Below are 20,145 nucleotides of genomic sequence, written 5' to 3' on the forward strand. Positions count from 1 at the left end.
GTGGTGTTCATCACAAAGTCGAATTGACATGTCCAGCTCCCCAGATGGATTCTTTGTAATGTAACTGGTAAATCTGATGGGTATAAAAATAATTCTATATTCCAGCTTCAAACGCTATAAATCATTCTAATGGATCCTCCTAGAGTTACAAGAATTGGCAGGGTATACAACTCACTTCAAACGGAATGCACTTGACTTTAAAGAAGGCTTGAAGGCTGAGGAGCTTGTAAAAGAACCTTGAAATAGTAGGTCACAGCAGCAAGGAAATGAGGGTAATATTTACACACCTGACCCACCTATACGAAACTATGAGTGCACTTCTACTTGAACAAGCAAAATCTCAATAGGCTACATTTTGCTAATATTCATTTCTTATTTTTTTAAAGAAAAAATGGTTAATAAACATAACACGGGCTAAATTTGAACCAAGATTACTTTTCAATGGTTTACGCAATAAAAAATAGCATTTTAAAGTCATGACGCGTTCCTTAAGTAGCCATGTGTTACACTTTTAAACACCTATCACTAACAGGAAAACACTTTTTTTTTTTTTTTTTAAAGATATTTTGTCTGTATTAAGCTGATTAAAGCAAGTAAACACTATATTTTTCCTACATTAATGGGACCAACCCATTAATTGCGGTTTTTGGAGATGGACAATGACCATATGTACGGCATTTAATGTCTTTTCATAGAACCTTTTAAGATTGTAGTACATAGAGCAATTTAGTGCCATAAGAAAGTGCCAACCAAAAAACCAGAGATAGAAAATATCAACAGTTTCTACTGATCCTTTCCCTGCAGATCTTAGGATTTTGAGGATTTACAACCTAAAAAAAAAAAATAACGTTCTGAAATTTCATATTTTAGTTAGGCTTCCCCCAATCTAACAAGGACTGTAAATAAAATTTGAACTTAAAAATGCACACCTGTGCAAGTTTACAATGTCAAAACATTTTGACCATTAATGGGATGAAGAGTACAATCTATTAAAGATCTAATAAAAAAAAAGCTGAAACAATCCAGAGAAAAATAAATAAAATTGAAATTAAGCAATCTACAGACGTCACAAAATCGCTTAGAGCCGTTTTTCAAACCAGTTATGGAAACTTAACATGGATTCAAAAACAGCTAATAAAATACACCACTAATGCTGCATTTTAAGCTCTGGTACATCTTAGCATAAAATAGGCTGTAATGTTCTTCCTTGAATGCAAAAAAAACAAAAACAGAATGACAACGTAAAAACTAGTTTGAGGCAAATGAGACTGTTCCTTAAACTTATACCAATTTCTCTTTATGGAAATTGAAAGCAACAAGGACAGAAAAAGTCCACTCTTTTTTAGAGGTGGAGAATGATTGGGGAACAGGTTGTGGAGATCCTCTATAGAAGTCCTTCCTTTGCCTGTTCCAGTCAAACCTGTGCATCAGCTCCACTGATTTCGCAGGTACAGAGATAGTACCAGGATCAGGGAGGGGAAGATGATGGATAGAGGAGATTCACAAAAACAAGTACTGATGGTTAGCTCCATAGGCAGATCTAGATACATTCACCAGTCTCCCTAATCAAGCTCCACCAAAACTGAAGGAAATGTGGTTTTGTTGTTTAAAGTACTGATATGACATCACTGCTACCTGTATTCTTATGTAAACATCCCCATACTGCAATTTGTAAACCCTACAGCTTGCAGATTCTCTTGTGAACACCTGGTGGAGCATCTTGCTACACCAACATGCAAGAAAGTTACCAAACACCTCAGTAACATTAAGACCAGTTTGTCTTTTGGCACCAGAACACAAAAACTCAGCCTAATCATACAAAGGCTTTATGGGCAAGACTAGATAAAAAAAAAAAAAAAAAATACAGGCCAGTGGACAGATGTACAATAGTACAGAAAGTCATTAGTTTGCTGTGATATTAAAGAGTTTAACTTACATCCAACATAAACATGCACTAGTTTAGCTCTTGGTATGCATGGAATGTCTTTTTAGGTAAACTATTGATGGAGGTTGCCATTGCGGAGCTCTTTTTCATTTGGATAGCAGTCATAATAGGTAGACATGTTAATGGACATGCTTGTTCTAAGTTTGTTGTTTCAGAAAATGATGAAGCCGTTGGGTCAGCATACAAGCCACAGAACAATCAGGTGCTCAGCAATGGTTGCCTCCATACTTCCGTACAGGTTCTAACTACAGGGTATATTTATACAGAGCTCAACATTGAATTCTGCAACATTTTCAGATGAAGCAAAGTCTGGTGGGTGTTTTTTGAGCCTTGTACAACAACTAAGTTTAACACTCTTTAACATGGACCCTACAGTAAAATACACGGTCAGCTTAGTTGAAAAATCTACCTGTAAGAAACAAAAATTTGATTATGCACTTGGTTTACTCCCTTCCTTTGCCCTCAGTGCCCTGACAAGGGTGATGTCATATGCTGAAACCCTTTAGGTCAGTAATTTATTATTCCTTATAGGAGTATCTTCATTCATAAGGTCAAATTCGGTATAAATCCATCCAAGAAAAAAAAATAAAAAAAAGACAAGCTTTTTATTGGGTGAATATAAAGCCCTTCATTCTACTACAAGAAGATATTACTTGGATTTTTTTCCCCTATCTATGCCTTTAGGGACCTTCTCAGAAAATGTTCTTGTATTGCTTGTTGATAGGCTAAAACCCGGTACACACCATTAGGACTCGTTTACACTTGCTTAAAAACATGGCTTCGGACATGTTTTTAAAGCTCTCTGAACTCCAGTCAAAGCACCCATCACTAAAACAAAAATGGTTAGCTTACAGTCCTGTTTACACCTTGCGTTTGCTTTGCTTCACAAATTATACCACGTCACATTAATGGTGCTTCAAAGCGTCTATGACAAAGCTAGCTTGAAGCACCTACTGCTTTTGAAGGCTTTAATTCAGCTTTAGCTTTTCTTTGTTTTGGAGGTATTGCAGGTATGCGAGATCAATGCATGCATGTGCATGCACGCACACACACACACACATCTGCCAAGCTTCATTAAAGCTTCAAAAAGAATCACAGAAGCATCAAAAACACATAAAAAAACATGCTGAAGTGGTAGGTGCTTAAATGGTGTGTTGAAGTCGAAGCAAGTGTAAAGGAGCCCTTTGGTTTTTTTTGTTCCTTTATCCCAGCAGGCCCAGGAGGAGCTTGCCGTACTATGTGATGTTAGTACAGCGATATCCCCATAGAGCATTTTGTACCGACAGGTTGACTGTCTGATGGCTGCTGGTTCTTTTGTCAGATAGGCTGCTGTAAACACTGGCCGAATGTTGGTCAGTTTCTGTTAAAACCGGCCGATACCAGCTGATATTTGGGCCGTGTGTACCAGCATTAAGTGCTCTCCTATGGGAAACTTGTGAAAGAAACTGGGAGAGCATTTCCATACACTCAGCATACGTACAATTTTCTACAGTTTAGTTGAAGCAGTCAAACAATTTCAAAGTTTGCAGGGGGATCTGTGACTTTCTCAAAATCATCAATAGGGAAACGGGACAGAAATGTATAAATATGGCAGATCTTGGCTAATATAGAGCAAATGAGAACAGAAATAAGGAAGTAGTAAATGCTGATGCAAGCTCTGAGGACATCAATCTGATCCTGCACTACCAAGTAACCTAGAAATGTGATGTAGCATGGGAATTCAGATTGTAAAGAATGCATGCTTGTTCCAGATCAAAGTCACTAGATACCGGACCCAAAATGTCCTTGGAGCCTGCGCAAATATAAAAAAAAAAAAAAAAAGTCATGGTGACAGCTTCCACAACTATACCTTCATGGGCTCACTTGACTTGTCATGTTGGGTGGAGTTAAATGCAAATATCTCAGCTGACTGGTCTAAATTTTATCACAGCCCTCCAGTCCTGAATCGTTAAACAATGTAAACGAATATCACAGTATTAAATAGGCAATATATATATATTAAAAAAAAAAAAAAAAAAAATGACTTCTGCCATGTGGCTCAGTAATAATGTCTTGTAAGTATAGAACTCTTTGGTATTGTCAAAATATCCAAAATTTGTCTGGGTGCACAGAATTATTAAAGCGTGTTTCTGGAAACGTTTGCTTTCCTACGGCCCCGGTTTTTGTGTTCCGAAATTTGGCATGGCTAAAACTGAAAATGCAGATCTCCAATTTAAACTAGTGATTACAGAATGTAAAGTATGGATACAGTGTTACTATTTAATCATTAGTGCAAGCTATAGAGTTTATCTACCAGCAACGTCATTTCATGTTTTCTGGGATAGAGGTCCTTTGGTTTTTGTGTTTTTTTTTTGTTTTTTGTTTTTTTGTGGGTTAATTTTCTTTCACTCATTAAAATCAAAATCTGATTTTCTGATAAATAAAAGTATATCTAGATTGTATACACATAAGGCAAATGGCAAACATATTGAGCAATCAGGTAGCAGATTTTTTTTACAATGCAAGTCATATAATTGGTCTCTTGTAATGGCCAAGAAAGGTGACATCTTTCTTACAGAAGGCCAAGTCAGTAAATTTTGATAAAACGCTAGCTTAAAAATGAAGCAGCCTTCAAGTCAATATTGGTTTAAAGTACTCTTTTCCCTGAAAGGGATAAACGCTGCTACTGATCACCTCTGTGCAGTGGAGTGTTAGAATAGTTTTTAGCTAATTACCCGGCAAGTTTGCCTGTGCACAGGGCAGTTCATTACCAGGGTTCTTCCACTGTAAGAAAGGCCCATTTATTATGAAAAACCAAATTTAGGATTAAAATGGATTATACGGGTGTTACAAAAAAGAATATATCCCTGGTATAAACAAAATAGTAAGTCTCACCACCCACCCTGGCCTTTTGCAGTGTGTAGTTATTCTGTAGCTATGAGGGCTTGACAGACAAAATTCTGTCCATTACAATAGTGAAAGAACACAATTATATCAGCACACAGCTTCATTGAAGATATACACTGATGCTCTAGCTTTGGGTAAAGTGAGTGGCATGGGTAGAGGATACACCCCTGTTGTTACATGGAAGGGATAGAGGTCAAAGAATGTTTATATCACCCAAACAATGCCTTTAATTTGAACTTGTACAAAAGTGTGCAGACTCGGGGCAACCTATTTTGGGCTGAGCCAATAATAAAGTGTCTATGTAGCCTAATAATTCACTAGAAACCAATAAGAATAAAGAGACATGTTACAACATGACGTGTACAGAATAGCATACCTTATAACATTTGTTCTTACATGTTTTCAAAACTTTTGTTTCAGCCAATTAAATAACTGCCACTATTCTGTGCTGCGTTTTTATCCACTGTATATCTTGCAGTGTAATTGTATCTGAAAATTTTTCTGAAAAAGTTCTGTGACTGTATGCATCTTGTAGTAGGAAACCTAAGCTGGCCATATACTATGCAAATTTCATCTGGTTCCTGTTAAACCAACAAGCATTTGCTAGCTAGGTGACCCCGTCATCAACCTTCCCACCCAACATTCTTCAACTGAAAAATTAAAAGAGTCCGGAAGGAATTGTCGGCCTAACAGGGGCTGCATCCAATCAGAAGCACCCACTGTTTAGGAACTATTCTGACAGCCATTGGTGCCAGCTGTTAGAATACGATAGCCGCAGCAGAAGATTCGTCCATCCGCATTGTACAGAGTCAAAGGAAGAACACGTTAGGAAAATGTAATACTGTATGACCAGCTTAAGCCAGCAAACCACAGCTAAAAGAAAAGAAGACCTTTAAACTTCTCCACAAGTCAGAAGGAAGCAAGGTACATTTTATATTGAGGAACCCTTTAAATATTTCATTGCAGGCAATACTCAAAGTAATTTGGTCGAAAAAAATAATTATTAAACTAGCAATATATAACTAAAATTTACGTGGGTTCTAGAAGTAACTAAAACATATATATGGTAGTAAATTGATCACATCATTGCTGGGGTGTGCTATAAATTAATAAAAGGGCAGCAGGTATGCTTTATAAGCAACAGATACTTCAACACAAATGAGGGGAGTCCACACAAATTAAAAACAAAACCTGTATAAATGTGCAGAACTAATGTCACTTCTATGTGGATTTGACGGGACCTGTGTGACATATTAAGGCATTTGAACCAAACTAAGTCCAGTCATGCACTATAGCATCTCTACACAACCTTGCACACATGGTTCCTGTCCTGATTTACTGGCTTATTTTTCCCCCAATATATATATATATAATATATATATACTTTAATATATTTATATATATTTATATGTTACATATATATTTTCTCATTTTCTTTTTAATTACTGCTCATCTCTAACGAAGTGCTGTGCTTTCAACTGCTGAGTACTGAAACCAGTGTCTGTTCCTGAATCCAGAGCCAAGTGGCTACTACAAGAGGTTCCCATCTCCCCTCTGTGCTTGGGGTGCTGCTGGGATGTTGTCTGAAAGAGTCTTGGGCTGTAAAGGCCTCGCAATCCGACGACAATTTTGCATGTAGACGTATCCACCTGAAGCTCGAGTTTCAACTATTGTGGGTTCTTCAGGATTCGACCATGTCTGAAATCGTACACATGTCGGCAAAGGAATACTAACTCGGGGTCGGTGCTGTCTGGAACCCTTCGATGTATAGGGGTGCAATACTCTTCTGAGGGCGGGACAATCAAGGCTTTCCTGTTCGGACAGCCCTCCCTTCGACGCTTTACCAAGGCACAAAATCTATGGGAAAAAAAGCAGAAATAGGTATATAGCTAATAATATATATATATACACACACACACACGCATACATGCATAACGGTATATACATTTAATGCATACATACACGTATACACACACTACTGTGCAAAACATTTTAGGCAGGTGTGAAAAAATGCTGTAAATTAAGGGAGCTTTCAGAAATAGAAGTGTTAATTAAATCAATATTTGGCGTGACCACCCTTTGCCTTCATCGATACCCCTAGGTACACTTGGATAGAGTTTTTGAAGGATTTCAGCAGGCAGGTTGTTCCAAATATTTTGAAGAAATCCTCACATACCGTATTTATCGGCGTATAACACGCACCTAAATTTTAGGGCAGAAATTTCAGGAAAAAAGCTGAAATTTAAAATAAACAGCTTTGAACTCAGAACATTTTTTTAAAAATTAAATGTAGTCTTACTAGTGCCCACGAATGCAGCCTCATCAGCGCAGTGTCCATACATGCAGCCTCGCCAGTGCCCATACATGCAGCCTCGCCAGCACCAGTGGCCATAATTGCAGCCTCGCCAGCGCAGTGCCCATACATGCAGCCTCGCCCGTGCCCATACATGCAGCCTCGCCAGCGCCCATACATGCAGCCTCGCCAGTGCCCATACATGCAGCCTCGCCAGTGCCCATACATGCAGCCTCGCCAGTGCCCATACATGCAGCCTCGCCAGTGCCCATACATGCAGCCTCGCCAGTGCTCTTACATGCAGCCTCGCCAGTGCCCTTACATGCAGCCTCGCCAGCGCCGATAATTGCAGCCTCGCCAGCGCCCATTATTGCAGCCTCGCCAGCGCCAGTGCCACTAAAGAAATCACTTGTCCAGAAAGCATCCAGCGCCGAAAGGTAGAAGGGGGCGGGCAGCGCCGAGGAGAAGGAAGGACGCGCTGTTATCGGAAGTCCCGGCACCTATGATTGACGTCGGCATAGGAGGCGGGACTTCCGATGACAGCGGTCCTCCCTTCTCCTCGGCGCCGCCCGCCCCCTTCTACCTCTCGGCGCTGCCCGCCCCCTTCTACCTCTCGGCGCTGCTAGTGCTTTCTGGACATTTTTTTTTCTTATATCGGCGTATAACACGCACTGCTACGTTTTCCTCCATTTTTAGGAGGAAAAAGTGCGTGTTATAGGCCAATAAATACGGTATCTTCTGTGGATGTAGGCTGCCTCAAATCATTCTGATTTCTAATGCAATCCCAGACAGATTTGAGGATATTGAGATCGGAGCTCTATGGGGGCCAAACTATCACTTCCAGGAGTCCTTGTGCTTTATGCTAAAGATAGTTCTTAATGTCATTGGCTGTATGTTCGGGGCCGTTCTGCTGCAGAATAAATTTGGGGCCAATCACACCCCTCCCTGATGGCATGGCATGATGGACAAGTACCTGCCTGTATTTCTCAGAATTGAGGACACCATTGATCCTGACCAAATCTCAAACTCCAGTTGCAGAATTGCAGCTCCAAACGTGCAAGAGACCTCCACCAAGCTTCACTGTTGCCTGCAGACACACATTATGGTATTGCTTTCTAGCCCTTAGACGTACTTCCTCCTGCTACAGCCAAATAATTTACATTTTGACTCATCAGTTCAGAACACCCACTGGCATTTTTCTTCCCCCCAAGTTCCTATGTTTTTTGTGCATAGTTGATTTGCTTAGCCTTGTATGGCTTTTTGGCCACATTTCTTGCATTAAGACCACTTCTGACCAGACTTTTCCAGACAACAGATGGGTGTACCTGGGTCCCACCGGTTTCCATCAGTTATGTGCTGATGCCACAGCTGGAAATCTTGATGATGTGCCTTTCATATGCTGCATTAGGTTTCATTGGCTGATCATTACGTCTACGGTCCTCAACATTGCTCATTTCCTTGTGCTTCTTCAACCGAGCTTGAACAGCACATCTTAAAGCGGAGTTCCGGCCTATTTTGCAACTTTAGTGATTCCTGGAGTGCTCGCTATGCTGATCAACAATTGGGCATTCTAAATTTTTTTCGGGGGTCCCTTACCTTATTTTCAGGGCATTTTTGATTGTACTTCCTCCTTCTCCCCCCTCTGTGGCCACGGCCACTGACCTCACTTCCGCCTTTGCATTGCATCCTGGGAGCTGTTTGTCATCACTCCCAGGAGGCTGGAATCAGGAAGAACTCCCAGAACACTCCCTGGAATCAGGAAGAAAGACACAGCAGATTACACTGCGGCTTCAGATTCCCACGTCTAAGATGGCCGCGCCCAGACAGCGTTTTTAAAAGTAAGATTTTGACTAAAATCCAATACTGTACACCTTGTAAGTATGAGAATAGCGGTTCTGTAAAGGGCGATGGATTAGTATTATAGGGGTATTTTTAGTTAAAAAAGGTATTTGAGGCCGGAACTCCGCTTGAAAACCCCAGTCTGCTTTGAAATCTTTGCCTGGGAGATACCTTACTGATGCAGTAAAACAACCTTTTTTTGTTACTGTACTCATTCTTGCCATGGTGTATGACCTGTGACATGAAACTGTCTTCCACAACCTCACCTTAGTAGCAAAGTTTGGCTGTTCCTCACCCAGTTTTAAGCCTCCTACATAGCGGTTTGTTGTAGTTAATGACGGTTTTAACCTACATATGAAATTGATGCTCATAAGAACCTGGTTGGTATTATTGGTTAATCATATGCCAGACACTAATCCTACAAAATCCATGACACTATGCAAGTGTACAAAGCGTGCAAGAACTGATACTGGTTTGAAGCTAAAAGGGTAGTCACACCAAATATTGATCTGTTTTAGATTTTGCTTTGCATTTTGAAAATTGTTAAAAAAAATTAATGCAAATACATATTTTAGAAAGCTTTACAGCCTTTTTGTCATACCTGCCTAAAACATTTGCACAGTACTGTATATGTTACAATTTTTTATTTTTTTTTAACTGCAAGGTATGATACAAAACTTAAGAGAACATAAAGAACCATTATCATCAATTCATGGCCTAGAGAAGACCAAAGTACCAACAAAGTATACAGACACACACAAACTAGGGCAATTTTTGTCAGAAAACAATTAAAGGAAACTTGTACTAAGAGAAACCTTTATATTGCCATGTCCTGTTCTATAAATGCTGGTTGCCTGGCTGGTTCTGGTTTCGAAAATATGCGAGTCATTAACTAGAAGCAAGTAAGCAGAAATTTAACACAAGAAATGAAAGCTCCTGATCTGCAAACTAATTCTGGGTGAGTATCCTGAAGTACTGAAGCAAATGGATCAACATGACAGCCAGGAAACTAGCAGTTTCAAAAAGAATGGCTATCCATAACAGACACAGTGTATTTCTTTCACAGGTTTCTCTGCTATTAGAATGCACAACCCAACATCAGCTCACAAGGATATTTTAAAACACTGGCAACTCTACAATATATTATACACCAAACGGGGGTGAAGTCTAAAAATGATCCATTTTTATTGGAAATACTGTATAAGAGGTGGCAATGTGTTTCAACGGTTTGAAATTACCCTTCAGAGTTTAGAATGGTCTAAGTATAATAAAGCTTTCAGGTTTCCAAAAAAGCGGAATAATTTCTACTGGACAATTCACAGACTTTTTGGTGCTCTACTTTTTCCTCTTTCTTTGGTTATTTCGAAGATCAGCATTTCTTACTGGTACCTAGGGACTAAAACAGTCAACCTCTCATTATCAAAATCAAGTCTTAAAATTGAGCCTTTAGACCACTATGTTGAACATACCAAAAGTCATTGGAGCATCACCAAAAGAATACATCGTGTTACTCAAAACAATGTGCAAACATTTTCAGCAGTAACACAACACCGGTTATTAAAAGAATAATTAAAGAAAGCCAATTATATCACAGTTATGAGTAGTCCAACATGTCGCTTTGAGGTTTACCCTCTGTAATGACTTGTATACACTGAGGGCAGTTCTTGCGCCCCTCTGAAAGTTGATCCAGGTTGGATTGCTTTTCAGAGGGCATTAGAGAGGTAGCTGGAAAGCGATATGTTGCCTCCTCCGCACCGGTTTTAACCCTGTAAGCCCATTCCACCACACCAAAATTGCCTGAAGCAGTTGTGGCTCCATTCACTTGAATGGGTCACACTCGGCGGCGCTGCTGTCCTCTGAACTCAGAGGGTATAATTTTTAACACCATTGCAAAGCAAACCATTGCAGCTATGGCACGTGTACAACCACTCTGGCCGCTTTGTTGGGTTAAGTGTAAACTATGACTGTTTATGTGGGTAACTGTAATATGGTAATACACATGGGACCTCACCATTTTTAGGCGAAATTGTTTATATAAGTTATAGATACATACGTCTAAACTAAAATACTGCATTGCAGGGCCTAAAAGAGCTTTTTTGGACATACTTCTCTTGTGGGTCACAGAAGTGAACTTACTTGTACTCTCCTGTGACCTAGAATTAGCTGCCAGCAGACTAAACCCGCTGTCGGCTGAGGTCACAGAGCTGCTCCAGGTTCTATAAGGATCATGAGCATACTAATGAGATCCACCTAGATGCCTGATCGGCACCTGGCTCAGCCTTTTAACGTGAGGCTGAGAGCCAGAGCCAGCCACTCCTGCCCCCATCCCAGTATGGTGCTCCAGTGAGTGCTAAAGGGGCAGAGCAGACAGCAGTGACTAACAGTCACCAACTCTCTTCTCAGAGCTGACCGAGAACTGAGCTATCAGTGGTCATTTGATCGCTCCATTCTTTTGCTTAGAGCTGTCAGGAACCAGCTGCAGCATCAGACTGATGTTGCAGCATGCAAGTGAGTAAAGCATACCTAAATGTGCAGCTTTTTCTTGAGAGATGAGGATAGGGGAAAATGCTCTGTATCCCTGTCTTAGGGTGGAATTGCCGCTCCTCCACAGATACAACAGAGCGAGTACGTGCAAGTGTGTCCCCACAGGACAAGAAGCATGCTAATGTCAGGCTCAGCAGGTGAAAAAAAGAAGGAAACAGCCTGAAAAAAAGAAAACAAATCCACAAACCACACCTAAGGTCTGGTAAACTGCAATATATTGCTACACTTGGAGTCAAGAGGGGCAATAACTTTTCAGATCAGGTGAAACAATAGTAATGTGGCTTTGAAAAAAAAAAAAATGTTTTTTCCCCCTCTTAAATAATTGTCTTATGAGACAGTAATAGTAAGAGAAGAATTATTCAGGAGCTATAACCAGCATTTGCCTAGAAATTAAAATTATCGAAGTGCATCTTTAATCACAGCTTAAAAACAGAGAGCTGAGAACTGTACTTGATGCTTTTATTTCCACCAACAGATAATTTTTTTTTAGGACAAGCTTTTTTAAAAGTCTACCCCATTCTTTTCCCAGGCAGAGCCAAAGTAGGGGCTAAACCTTAAAAGCCTGTCCTGGAAAAAAAAATTGGATTTTTGTCTTACCATTAAATCCTTCTCTAAAGTTCATTGATGGACACAGCTCCAGAATCTTCTTGACCATCACGTTATGCTGCCCCCTACAGGAGAAGGACACTAGGCAGGAAAAAGCTTTACCACGCCTATGGGGCAGTCGCAGGGGGTATACTCCCACTTCCTTCTATAGGCTTTGTTTAGTTGCAAGCAGTGTCAGAATAAAAATAACCCAACTCAATAGAGGGGTGGGTGCTGTGCCCGTCAATGAACATCAGAGAAAAGGATTTTATGGTAAGGCAAAAATCCAATTTTCTCTTTCGTTCATTGACAGACACAGCTCCAGAATCTTCTTGACAATTGGGATGTCCCAAAGCAGTGTCAAACATGGAGTGGGAAAAAAACAGCAGAAAAAAAATTCCTAAAAGGCTAAACCTAGCCAACCAGGTAACATGGAGCTCAACCAGGAACAACTGGAGCTCACCTGGGAAAAAAAAAAACATACACCCTCAAAGAGGGCTAATCCTCTCAACCAGTGGCCTGCAAAATGTCGCGGCCAAAAGCAGCAGCCGCAGATGCCAGCACATCTATTGTATAAAATGTTGTGAAAGTGTGCACAGACGACTAGGTGGCTGCCTTGCCAACCTGCACCACTGACGTCTGATTGCGGAAGGCCCAGGAGGCACTAAGTGCTCGCGGAGAAATTCACTTAACAGGGAACGGAGGAATCCGACCCTTGATGGAATAGGCCTTCACCATCTCCCATCTTCAAATCTGGAAATGGTAGCGGCAGACACGACCAACCATTTGCGAGGTCCATTCGTAAGGACAAATAGTAAGGCTGATTTCCTAAACGACTCGGTTGCCTCAAAGTACATCCTGCTCGCCGGACCAAAATCCAGAGAGTGCAAGGCAATCTCCTTACGATGTTATGGCTTAGAACACAGGGAATGCAACACAATATCTTTATTCAGACGAAAACCAGAAACAACCTTAGGAAGGAACGACTGACAAGGGTGAAGCACCACTTTATCTCTATGAACCACCAGGTAAGGTGAACGACAAGACAACACCGCCAGCTCCGACACCCTGCGTGCAGAAGTAATAGCCACCAAGAAGAAGGCTACCTTCTGGGACAATGTAAGCCGAGGAAGCTCGCAAATATTTCTGAAAGGCGGCTACTGGAGAACCGACAACATCAAATTGAAATCCCACGGCAGCAACAGAGACCGTACTGGGGGAGCCAAATGGCGAACCCCCTAAATAAGGGTGCAAACCAAAAGAAGGTGTAGCCAAAGGACGGTAAAAAGACTGCCAAGACCGAAAACCTGGCCCTTGACGGTACCCAAGACCAGACGCTGCTCAACCCCTCGTTCGAGGAATGCCAAAATCCGAGCCGCCAAAATCTGAACCACCAAAATGGAACGGGGATGAACCCCAAGAGACTCTCACCACACAATGTTCACTTTCCAGTGCGATGGTAAAATTTTCCTAGAGGTAGATTTTTTAGTAGTTAACAATGTGGGAATCACTGATTCCGACAACCCCCTATCCTTCAACACCTGGCTTTCAACAGTCAAGCCAGCGACTGTAAAGCAGGATGGAAGATTGGCCCCTGGGCCAATAAATCTTCTCTGAGAGGAAGTCTCCAAGGGGCACCGGAGACCAGCCGTACCAGATTGGCGTACCAAGACCGGCGAGGCCAATCTAGAGTCACTAGGATGACCGGATCTCTTCTGCCTCGATCCTTCACAGGAGACACGGCAGAAGTTTCAGTGGGAGAAAGGCGTATATCAGAAGATACTGGCCCCAAGGAGACATCAGTACACCTGTGACGTCGGCCAGATCCTGAGTCCTTGCCAAAATTGTCTGTACCTTCCTGTTGAGGAAAGGCCAACAGGTCCATCTCAGGAGTTCCCCCCCGGAGACACAGCTGAACTTCAAAATGCCGGCTACCTCCCAAGCCGCCAGGACACTTCTTGTGCCCCGTTGGTGACCGACATACACCACAGCTGTGACATTGTCCTATTGATTCTTACCTGGCACTCTGGAAGGCGATTTGTCCAATGAGCCAGAAAAATCTTAATCGCCCAAAGTTCCAGTATATTGATCTGTAGTCTTGACTCCTTCAGAGTCCAGACCCCTTGAGTACACCTGTGCCCAAAACGCCTCCCCACCTGGACAGACTGGCAACCGCGGGGACCACTGTCCAGTACAGGGGAAGGAAGGATTATCTAGAGACTGTGGATCCTTGCCGCACCTGGCAAAAATCTCCCTTTGCAGAGGCTCCAGTGGAACTGTGCAAACGGAACCGCCTCAATGGTACACAGCATCAGGCACAACGCCTGCATGCAAGTCCAGAAAGACCGACTGCTAAACAACAACAAGTCGTATCCTGCAGCTTTGGAGTTTTTGTTCCCCAGGAAAAAAAAAAACACCCTGGCTGAAGCCGATGCAGAGTCAGACCAAGATAGTCCAACGTGGTGGACGGAACCAGAGCAGATTTTTGGAAGGTCAATTTCCAACCAAACTCCTACAGATTCCACACAGTCATTTCCAATTTGTCCTTTAGAGCAGTCAGACTCTGCTCGCAGAAGAAGATAGTCCAGGTACCCAGTATCGCAATACCCCGCTGCCACTACAATGCCAACACCGGGGAGAAAACTTTTGTGAATACCCAAGGAGCTGAGGCGACCAAAGGCTTGTCTACAGGTCTGGAAGAACCCGCTCTCTGCGACGAGACTCCTCATCACTGGAAGCCTGTGTAAGAAAAGGTACTCTTCCCCCCTGTAAGACCTGTAAGGATATCAGCCAGGAAGATCTAAACAGGTGATCCCCCAAAAAGGGGAGAACAGATGAGGCCGTCTTGGAAGACTGGTTCCGCAGATCAGCATTTCAGCCATACCATGCGCTGAAGCACCACTGCTGTCACGGACGGCCTAGAAACCAAGGCAGTCATATCCAGAGAGGCACCACAGACAAACTGCAACCCCTGGTCCACCACCTCGCCAAGGGCAGGGGGAAGCTGTTCCCCCTCCAGATCCTGGCGCAAAAGCTTTGCCCACTCCGTAAAAGTCTGGGATGCCAACGCTATGGTGAACACCGGCCTAAGAACCGAACTGGCCACAGGAAACGTGGTGGACCAAAGTCTCGGCTCTCCCATTAAAGGGGGTCTTTAAAAGCCGGAGACTACTCCACCGGAATTAGAGTGGAGTTATTCGGCCTGAAAACCTGAAAATCCACCACAGGTGGGAACGTCCACTATTCCTAATTTTTTATTTATTTTTTTAAACAAGGACTCTTCAAAGGGATACGGTTTAGCAAAAATGCTTAGGCACTGACATAATGCGTTTAGGTCACTGACTCACGACAATTTTGTCAAGTAGGCGAAAAAAATTGATTTTTGTAAAATCTTACCGTAAAATCCTTTTCTCTTAAGCTCATTGACAGACGTAGTGTCCTCCTTGATTAATATCAACTCGGGTTATACTGCCCTCTACAGGAGTAGGACTAGACCGGAAAGAAAACGTTCTGACCACACCCTAGGGGCAATCCCAGAGGGTATATCCTCTCACTTCCTGCTACAGCAAATCAGTTATGTCACAAAGCAGTGTTTAGAGAATTTAACCCAACACAACTCAAAAACAGAGGGGCGGGTACTACGTCTGTCAATGAGCTTAAGAGAAAAGGATTTTACGGTAAGATTTTACAAAAATCCATTTTTCTCTGTCGCTCATTGACAGGCGTAGTCCTCCTTGATTAATATCAACTCGGGACGTCCCAAAGCAGTGCCACAAATGAGGGGTGGGAAAATGGAAATCAAAATCCAATCTAGAAGATCCAACTGGTGCCAACTAGAAGTTTTAAAGGCTCATCAATCACACGATGAGACTCAACTGAAATTCCAATGGAAAAAAACCCTCGAGGTAGACCACCGGTCTCCTCAAATTGCGGCCTGCAAAACCTTGCGGCCAAATGAGGCATCCGCCGATGCCATCACATCAACTTTATAAAATTTTGTAAAGGTATGCACCGACGACCAGGTAGCCGCCTTGCACACCTGGACCACTGACGCCTGATGGCGGTAGGCCCAGGAAGTACTGAGCGCTCGAGTGGAGTGCGCCTTAACAGGGAACGGAGGATTCCGACCCTTAATAGAATAAGCCTGTACCACCATCTGTCTAATCCATTTGGAGACAGTCGCGGCAGATGCAGGCAACCCCTTTCTGGGGCCATCCGTGATCACAAAAAGTGAATCCGTCTTACGGAACGATTCCGTATTCTTCAGGTATACCCTGATTGCCCGAACCACATTCAAGGAATGCAACGCATATTTCTGAGGATGCTTGGGCTTAGGATACAAGGAAGGTAGCACAATATCTTCATTCAGATGAAAATCTGAAACCACCTTAGGAAGAAAAGATGGCTTCGGATGAAGAACTACCTTATCCCTATGAACCACTAGATATGGGGAATGGCATGATAATGCAGCCAGTTCTGACACCCTGCGTGCAGAAGTAATAGCCACCAAGAAGGCCACCTTCTGGGATAATGTAAGCAAGGGAATCTCCCTGATATTTTCAAAGGGAGGTTTCTGCAGAACCGACAAAACCAAAGATCCCAGGGCGGTAAGGGCGAGCGCACTGGCGGAGCCAAGTGCCGCACCCCCTGGATGAAATTCCGCACCAAGGAATGAGTAGTCAAAGGCTTCTGAAAGAAGATTGCTAATGCTGAAACCTGACCCTTGATAGTGCTCAAGGATAGTTTCTGCTCAACCCCCTTTTGCAGAAAAGCCAAGATTCGGGTCACCGAATAGGTACGTGGGGGAAATCCCAAAGATTCACACCACGCGATATAAGTCTTCCATGTGCGATAATAGACTTTGCTGGAAGTCGCTTTCCTTGCTTTAATTAGAGTAGGAATAACTGAAGCTGACAACCCTCTGTCCTTCAGTACCTGGGTCTCAATATCCAGGCCATTAAAACCAGCGACTGTAAAGCACGATGGAAGATCGGTCCTTGAGACCGCAGATCCTCCCTGAGAAGAAGTCTCCAAGGAGCGTCCACGACTAGCCTGTCCAAGTCGGCGTACCCGGCTTGACGAGGCCAGCTCGGAATTTCCAGGATAACTGGAGTTCCCTCCACCTCTATCCTGCGGAGAAATCTCAGCAGCAATTTGAGAGGGGGGGGAAGACATAGTAGCTGATACTGCCTTTACAGGCCGTTCAGCGCGTCTGCTGCGTCCGCTAAAGGATCGCGGGCACGAACCCTGTTGAGCCAACCTGCCAACAGATCCATATCCGGGGTGCCCCAATTAAGGGACAGCTGGTGAAATACCTCTGGATGAAGAGACTATTCCTCTTGATCCAGAATCTGACGGCTGAAATAATCTGCCTGTCCACCCCCGTGATAAATATCGCGGAGGGAACTGGAACAACTGTTCCCCAAATAAGAATGTTGGCCACTTCTATGGCCGCCAGGGCACTCTTGGTGCCCCTTGGTGATCGACATAAGTCATGACCGTGGCATAGTCCGATTGGATCCGAACCAGGCTGCCCTGGAGCTGCTCGGTCCAGTAAATCAGACAAAGTCTGATCGCTCTCAGTTCCAACACATTTATCGGTAACCTGGAATTTATCAGAAGAAATGACTTCCCCTGGCTGAGCATCGGAGACCGAAGCCACCAGCCTCCCTGGTCCGCTCGCTCAATCGGATCCGATTGTCCAGGGAATCGGGATTCCGATTCCATATGAGAAGAATCTCCTCTTTGAAGAATTCGGGTATGAGACTGGGCAAACGGTACTGCCTCTAAGGAGGCAACCATCAATCCCAGCCAGTTGACGGACAGCAACATCCGAATCATTGACTGAATCTTCTGGAGTTTCTCCGTATGGAGAAACACTCTTGCCAAGGATGTATCCAAAATTAGGCCCAGATAGTTCAGTCTCCTGGTGGGAACCAGGGATGATCTTTGGGAAAAGCAACGAAAACGCTGATTGATGTCCTGCGAAGATGGGGATATGAGGATAGGCATCCTAAATGTCTATGGACGCCAGGAAATCCCCCTGATGCAGGGAGGCCACCACTGTATGGATGGACTCCATCTCTTCCAAGACCAGAATTGGACGCACCTAGCCCTTTTTCCTGGGCATTGTGAACAAGTTCGACTAGAACTCCTCCAAGGAATGGGAACTACCACTGCTTGTTGTATCAAGTTGTCCCCCGCAAAGCTTTTTAAGCGACCCGGGATGTCGAATATTGGAAGGGAAGAATCGCACCGGTGGAAGTGATCGACACTCCATCTTGTAACCCGACCATATGACCTTGCGAACCCCTTTATCCGGGATTCTGGAAAGCCCTGGATCCGGAAACCGGTGAAGACGTCCCCCCACCCTAGAGATGGGTGGGGCCCATTCTGTCAATCCAACGGGATAACAGTGGCTTTATTTAGTCTGGAAATCGGTGAGTCCACTATTGGTGGTACCATCCATCTTTGTAATGAGGGATTCCTCAAAATGATAGTGCCTAGCAATGCGTTTGGAAATAGCAGGGCTCGTTTACGGACTCCTCCATTTGGGCAAGGGAAACCCTTCACCATTTTGGTAAGTTTGCTAGTACCAAAGAAAGGAATATGAGTCTCAGCTACCTCTGCCGGTGTAACCTCAAGATTTCAGGTTTCCCGGACAGACACAACTAGTGCTCCCACCAACGCTTCTTGTGCTATGGCGGAAGCAGAAGTGTCCTCCTTACTGTCTGAGGAGACCGTACCTGAGACAACAACCCCAGAAAAGGGACTGCAATGACCAGCTCAGAATCTGTATCTGAGGTATCAGATGACATAGGGGTAGGCGAGGGTCGCTCTTCTTGACCCCCGTCCCTGACATGCTACCTCCACCCGGGATACCAAATACTCCAAAACTGCTGATAATGCATCATCACAAGTGGGGTACTGGAGGGTCCTGCGGCCACCCCGAGGGGATCAGGTGGGGATACATGTGTGGCAGGGTTCATGTAACAAGACACTTGCCAGCAAACACCAAAAAATTGCAAGAAAAAAACATTTTTTTTTTTTTTTTAACTTAGTGCCCCAGCGCAATAGCGCCCCTCAGTCTACCTGCTTGGACCCCTCAGAAAGAGAGAGAGAGAGAGACCCCAAGGCTCACCTGATGCACAGAAGTTTGTTATCAACTTGCTTCCAGCCCTGTCTGTTACAGACAGGAAGTCTTTGGCTTGCTTTCCCGGGCCAAGGAGGCGGCTCCGCCCCTTTACACGCCTTCCGGTGCCTCCCCATTACTCCACGAGGTGTTTGGTCACCTCAAACACGGCCGCCCCCATGCTGGAGACACGAGGCTACGCCAATATGGCGGCCTCGTGCGATCTGCAGGAAAATGGCGGCGGCCTGTGTAGGATAGCGGCGGCTTGCAAGCTAGCAGCGGCCTGCGGGATGTGTGCATTCGGCCTGCGGAAGTGCCTCGGCCTGCGGGTGGTGTCCTCGGCCTGCGGGAGGCTGTGCGGCCTGTGGAAGTGACCGGCTTTCTGGAGGGATGGCGATCTGTGGCTGCAGTAACTCAGGCATAGGCATCGGCCTGTGTACACTATGACAGGTAGGATACCTCTATACCTCAATAGTAATGCCTTTTAGTAGTCTGCCACTGACTTCAGTCACCCTTACAGTCATATAGTGACTTTAGATAGTCAGCTCCCAAACCAAGCCTCCTGGTTTCTATTCACAAAAATCACACTCAAACTGGGGGATCTGTGACCTGTTATAGGATAGAGGGGAGACCCAGAAACTGAGTGTCCGACCATCCCAGAGAGGGGCCCGCGTCCACCAACAAACCCGACAGGGGGAGAGGGGGAACATTCTATTTACCATACCGGAACCAGGCGTGCGCCAACTCCTGACAGAACCCCTCTCCACCGGGGTGGGGGGGCTGTCGACCAATACGGACGCCGTTACTATGTTGGTCATTGGCATCCAGGCGAGACGTTTAACTCGCAGGGTCAGTCCCCGTCCAGTGGGACTATGCCGCGGCCGACCCAGCGCGGAGCTATGGCCTGCACGCGCTCGTAGG

At 44.1% G+C, this 20,145-nt stretch overlaps 1 protein-coding gene across 1 annotated transcript in view; it reads right to left on the reverse strand.

Annotated features, from left to right (window-relative positions):
* Positions 1-6,251: 6,251 nt before the first annotated feature.
* Positions 6,252-20,145, reverse strand: part of BAHD1 (bromo adjacent homology domain containing 1) — a 396,729-nt gene continuing 382,835 nt past the window's right edge. The window contains exon 7 of the mRNA XM_082275407.1: positions 6,252-6,688. Coding sequence (XP_082131533.1) covers positions 6,499-6,688 — 190 coding nt within the window. The 3' untranslated portion in view covers positions 6,252-6,498. The remainder of the gene's footprint in view (positions 6,689-20,145) is intronic.

This window comes from Pelophylax lessonae (assembly GCF_965119305.1).
Source record: "Pelophylax lessonae genome assembly, chromosome: 13".
NCBI lineage: Eukaryota > Metazoa > Chordata > Amphibia > Anura > Ranidae > Pelophylax > Pelophylax lessonae.